Source organism: Balaenoptera acutorostrata, chromosome X (assembly GCF_949987535.1).
Source record: "Balaenoptera acutorostrata chromosome X, mBalAcu1.1, whole genome shotgun sequence".
Taxonomy (NCBI): Eukaryota; Metazoa; Chordata; class Mammalia; order Artiodactyla; family Balaenopteridae; genus Balaenoptera; species Balaenoptera acutorostrata.
This window is the reverse complement of record NC_080085.1, coordinates 20,771,333-20,777,265: the sequence shown is the minus strand read 5'-3', so window position 1 is coordinate 20,777,265 and position 5,933 is coordinate 20,771,333. Positions and strand designations below refer to the sequence as shown.

Sequence of the window (5,933 nt, the reverse complement as noted above, 5' to 3'; positions counted from 1 at the left end):
ACAAATTGGATTAAAATTCAATTTTATATTATTTAAATGAAGCACAAAATGAAACAAAAAGATTAATGTAAAGGAAGGGGAAACATATAAAACAAATACAAATTAAGAGAAATCAAATATGAAAATACTTACATTAGTAGAGTTTGACATTAAAAAAAGACATTGAAATTTATAAAGAAATTTATACGTAGAAGGATAGAAAAACGCTTAACAATATGATTAATACCCTGCAAATAAAAGTTCAGGACCAGACAGCTTCATTGAAGAATTCTACCAAACATACAAAGAATGACTTATACCTATCCTTCTTAAACTAGTCCAAAAAATTGAAGAGGAGGGAACACTCCCAAATTCATTCTATGAAGATACTATTACCCTGATACCAAAACCAGACAAAGACACTACAAAAAAAGAAAATTACAGGCCAATATCTTTGATGAATACAGATGCAAAACTCCTCACAAATATTAGCAAAACGAATCCAACAATACATAAAAAGGATCACACAGGCGGAGACCCTTTGCACCCCTGCGAACATGGCGCTGCAAGTGGCGCACAGCGTGCGGGCCGCGGTCTGCAGCCTGCGCGCCATCTCTGCGCCCAACGCGCCCTGCCCGCCGCGTCCCTGGGGACTGCGGGCGGGCGCCGTCTGGGCGCTGCGCACCGGCCCCGCTCTGCTGTCCGGTCGTAAATTCACAGACAAACATGAATGGGTAACAACAGAAAACGGTGTTGGAACAGTGGGAATCAGCAATTTTGCACAGGAAGCTTTGGGAGATGTTGTTTACTGTAGTCTGCCTGAAGTTGGGACAAAATTGAACAAACAAGAGGAATTTGGTGCTTTGGAAAGTGTGAAAGCTGCTAGTGAACTCTATTCTCCTCTATCAGGAGAAGTAACTGAAATTAATGAAGCTCTAGCAGAAAATCCAGGACTTGTCAACAAATCTTGTTATGAAGATGGTTGGCTGATCAAGATGACACTCAGGAACCCTTCAGAACTAGATGAACTAATGAGTGAAGAAGCATATGAGAAATACATAAAATCTATTGAGGAGTGAAAATGGAACCCCTAAATAAACTAGTTTGAAACAACTTAATCTAGCATAGTTGTCTTAAATTAGTGGTGGATAGATTTTTAAAAAGCAACTTTTAGCAAAAGAAACTACTTGAAACAATGTTGCCTGAAGAAAATACCCCTTAACTTCCTAATGATTTCAGATAAACACTATGCATCTTTTTCACAACACCCTGTGATTTTTAGGCTAGTCTCCAGTTATAATACTCAGAATTCCTGAAATTATCTGTGGTAAAACTAGTTATAAAAATTATGTAATTCAAGGATAACATTGCTATTTTAACCTTATATAATATTGTAACTTGCTTACAGCCATCCCTGGAATTGGGTCAAAATACTCAATGAACTTGCCACTGGAAAGAAATGACAGTGGAGAAAAGTTTGTTAGTTGTATAGTGTCCAGTGAAGAACATTACTATCTTAATTTTGCAATATACTGTGTTTGCTGGTGCTATTTTTATACAGTGAAGCAACAGCCTTGCAGGAAAATAAGAAACAGTTTAATAATAAAATATTCAACTTCTTAAAAAAAAAAAAAAAGGATCACACACCATGATCAAGTTGGATTCATTCCAGGATCACAAGGATGGTTCAACATATGCAACTCAGTCAATGTGATACAGCACATTAACAAAAAGAAAGACGAAAACCACATAATCAGCTCAATAGATGCAGAAAAAGCATTTGACAAAATTCAGCATCCATTCATGATAAAAACTCTCACCAAAATGGGTATAGAGGGAACATAGCTCAACATAAAAAAAGCCATTTACTGGGCTTCCCTGGTGGCGCAGTGGTTGAGAATCTGCCTGCTAATGCAGGGGACACGGGTTCGAGCCCTGGTCTGGGAAGATCCCACATGCCACGGAGCAGCTGGGCCCGTGAGCCACAATTGCTGAGCCTGCGCGTCTGGAGCCTGTGCCCCGCAACGGGAGGGGCCGCGATAGAGAAAGGCCCGCGCACCGCGATGAAGAGCGGTCCCCGCACCGCGATGAAGAGTGGCCCCCGCTTGCCGCAACTGGAGAAAGCCCTCGCACGAACCGAAGACCCAACACAGCCAAAAATAAATAAATAAATAAATAAATAAATAAGAAAATCCTTTAAAAAAAAAAAAGCCATTTACGACAAATCCACAGCCAACATAATAATCAATGGTGAAAAGCTGAAAGCCTTCCTGCTAAGTTCAGGAACAAGACAAGGATGCCCACTCTTACCGCTTCTATTCAACATAGTATTGGAAGTCCTAGCCACAACAATAGGACAAGAAAAAGAAACTAAACCTATCCAAATTGGAAGGGAAGAGGTAAAACTATCATTATTTGCAGATTTCATGATACTCTATACACAGAGAGAACCCTAAAGTCTCCACACAAAATCTATTAGAACTAATAAATGAATTCAGCAAGACAGCAGGACACAAAATCAATACACAGAAACCTGCTGCATTTCTTTACACTAATAATTAAATGTCAAAGAGAAAGTAAAAAACAATCCCATTTAAAATCACATCAAAAAAATAAAATACCTAGGAATAAACTTAACCAAGGAGGTGAAAGACCTATACACTGAAAACTATAAAACACTAATAAAGGAAATTGAAGGTGATTCAAAGAAATGGAAAGATATCCCATGCTCTTGGATTGGAAGAATTAATACTGTTAAAATGGCCATACTACCCCAAGCAATTTACAGATTTAATGCAATCCCTATCAAAATACCCATGACATTTTTCACAGAACTAGAACAAACAATCCTAAAATTTATACAGAACCACAAAAGGCCCAGAATTGCCAAAGCAATCCTGAGGAAAAAGAACACAGCTGGAGGGATAACCCTCCCAGACTTCAGACTATATTACAAACCTACAGTAATCAGTGTGGTTTTGGAACAAAAACAGACGTGTAAATCAATGGAATAGAATAGAGAGCCCAGAAATAAACCTACACACCTACAGTCAATTAATCTATGACAAAGAAGGCAAGACTATACAATGGAGAAAAGACAGTCTCTTCAACAAATGGTGTTGGGAAAGCTGGACAGCTACATGTAAATAATGAAATTAGAGCACTCCCTCATACCATATACAAATATAAACTCAAAATGGTTTAAAGACCTACATATAAGGGTTTCCCTAGTGGCGCAGTGGTTAAGAATCCGCCTGCCAATGCAGGGGACACAGGTTCAAGCCCTGGCCCAGGAAGATCCCACATGCCACGGAGCAACTAAGCCCGTGAGCCACAACTACTGAGCCTGCAAGCCACAACTACTGAGCCCATGCGCCACAACTACTGAAGCCCACATGCCTAGAGCCTGTGCTTCGCAACAAGAGAAGCCACTGCAATGAGAAGCCTGCACACCACAACGAAGAGTAGCCCCCACTCGCTGCAAGTAGAGAAAGCCCACATGCAGCAACAAAGACCCAACACAGCCAAAAATAAATAAATAAAATAAATTTATTTAAAAAAAAAAAACCTACCTATAAGACATGACTCCACAAAACTCCTAGAAGAGAACATAGGCAAAACATTCTCTGACATAAATCACAGCAGTATTTTTTTAGATCTGTCTCCCAAGGCAAAAGAAATAAAAGCAAAAATAAACAAATGGGACCTAATCAAACTTAAAAGCTTTAGCACAGCAAAGGAAACCATCAACAAAATGAAAAGGCAACCTGTGAAATGGGAGAAGATATTTGCAAACAATGCATCTGACAAGGGGTAACTATCTAAAATATACAAACAGCTCATACATCTCAATATCAAAAAAAATCAACCCAATCAAAAAATGGGCAGAAGACCTAAATAGACATTTCTCCAAAAAAGACATAGAGATGGCCAATGGGCACATGAAAAGATGCTCAACATCACTAATCATTAGAGAAATGCAAATCAAAACTACAATGAGGTACCACCTCACACCAGTCAGAATAGCCATCATCAAAAAGTCTACAAATAATAAATGCTGGAGAGGGTGTAGAGAAAAAGGAACCCTCCTACACTGTTGGTGGGAATGTAAACTGGTGCAGTCACTACAGAAAACAGTATGGAGTTTCCTTAAAAAAACTAAAAATAGAGCTACCATATGATCCAGCAATCCCACTCCTGAGTATATATCTGGAAAAAATGAAAACTCTAAGTCAAAAAGATACATGCACCCCAGTGTTCACAGCAGCACAACTTATAATATACAAGACATGGAAACAACCCAAGTGCCCACCAACAGACAACTGGCTTAAGAAGATGTGGTATTTATAGACAATGGAATATAACTCAGCCATAAAAAAGAATGAAATATTGCCACTTGCAGCAACATGGATGTACCTAGAGAATATTGTATTCAGTGGAGTAAGTCAGACAGAAAAAGACAAATACTATATGATATCACTTATATGTGGAATCTAAAAATAATACAAGTGAATCTATATACAAAAGAGAAACAGACTCACAGACATAGAAAACAAACTTATGGTTACCAAAAGGGAGAGGGAGGGAGGGAGGGACAAAATAGGGGTATGAGATTAACAGATACAAACTACTATACATAAAATAGCTAAACAACAAGGATTTACTGTATAGCACAGGGAATCATATTCCATACCTTGTAATAACTTCTAACGGAATACAATCAGAAAAAAAAATAACTGAGTCACTTTGTTGTACACCTGAAACTAACACAATATTATAAATCAACTATACTTCAATAAAAAATAATAATATCATTAATAAGTCTTGCTATTTAATAGCTCCCTGGAAAGAAACATGTATACTAGACAATATACCTTTTTTTCCCCCTCAGTGCCCATGCAACCTTTACAAAAATTGAATACATGGATACAACTGCACTAACAGTGGCACTTAAACAGGGTTCAATTACTAAAGAAGACTCACAGGACCCAAAATGACAAAACTTACAAATGTACAGTTTATTACAGGGAAAGGACACACTATAGCAAGAGTATGAAAGTCAGAATATACATCACAGCATATGATTCATAGCAGGGGTCTAGAAAGGCCAAGTGTAGGCACCTATTGTTTTTTTTCCTCTGGTCCCACAAGATATTCTGTACTCATCTTGTATCTTCCTGCCCCAGTGCTAGATTAGCCATTTCTTCAAGGAGCCCTGATTCCATTTATGGGAGAAAGGTATTTAGAAACAAAGATTTGGATGCTAGGTGTGCTTACTGCTGCTGGAGTGCCACTGTTTCTAGGCCATTTCAGCAGTCAGAGCCGGAAATATATCTAAGTATACCACCCTACATATACAGACATACCTATATTTCTGTATCTATTTACCAACTAGAGTACAGTATTTATGTACAGTTCTTTTTGTTGGTAGCCTTACATTACCTAGTCAAAACACAGGCTTTGGGCTTCCCTGGTGGCGCAGTGGTTGAGAATCTGCCTGCTAATGCGGGAGACACGGGTTCGAGCCCTGGTCTGGGAAGATCCCACATGCCGCAGAGCAGCTGGGCCCGTGAGCCACAACTACTGAGCCTGCGCGTCTGGAGCCTGTGCCCCGCAACGGGAGGGGCCGCGATAGTGAAAGGCCCGCGCACCGCGATGAAGAGCGGTCCCCGCACCGCGATGAAGAGTGGCCCCCACTTGCCGCAACTGGAGAAAGCCCTCGCACGAACCGAAGATCCAGCACAGCCAAAAATAAATAAATAAATAAATAAAATTAAAAAAAAAAAAAACACAGGCTTTCTTTTCTTTCTTTTTTTTTTTTTAATATACTGGGGTATAATAGACAAAGAGCATTATACTAGTTTCAGGTATATAACATAATGACTCGATATATGTATATATTACAAAATGATTCCCACAATAAGTCTAGTTAACATCCATCACCATACAAAGTT

At 39.0% G+C, this 5,933-nt stretch overlaps 1 protein-coding gene across 1 annotated transcript; it reads left to right on the top strand.

Annotated features, from left to right (window-relative positions):
* The first annotated feature begins 536 nt into the window (after nucleotides 1–536).
* On the top strand, nucleotides 537–1,290 carry LOC102997188 (glycine cleavage system H protein, mitochondrial-like). The gene has a single exon (XM_057538499.1). The coding sequence runs from the start codon at nucleotides 537–539 to the stop codon at nucleotides 1,056–1,058; it is 522 nt and encodes a 173-aa protein (XP_057394482.1). The 3' UTR covers nucleotides 1,059–1,290.
* Nucleotides 1,291–5,933: the final 4,643 nt, after the last annotated feature.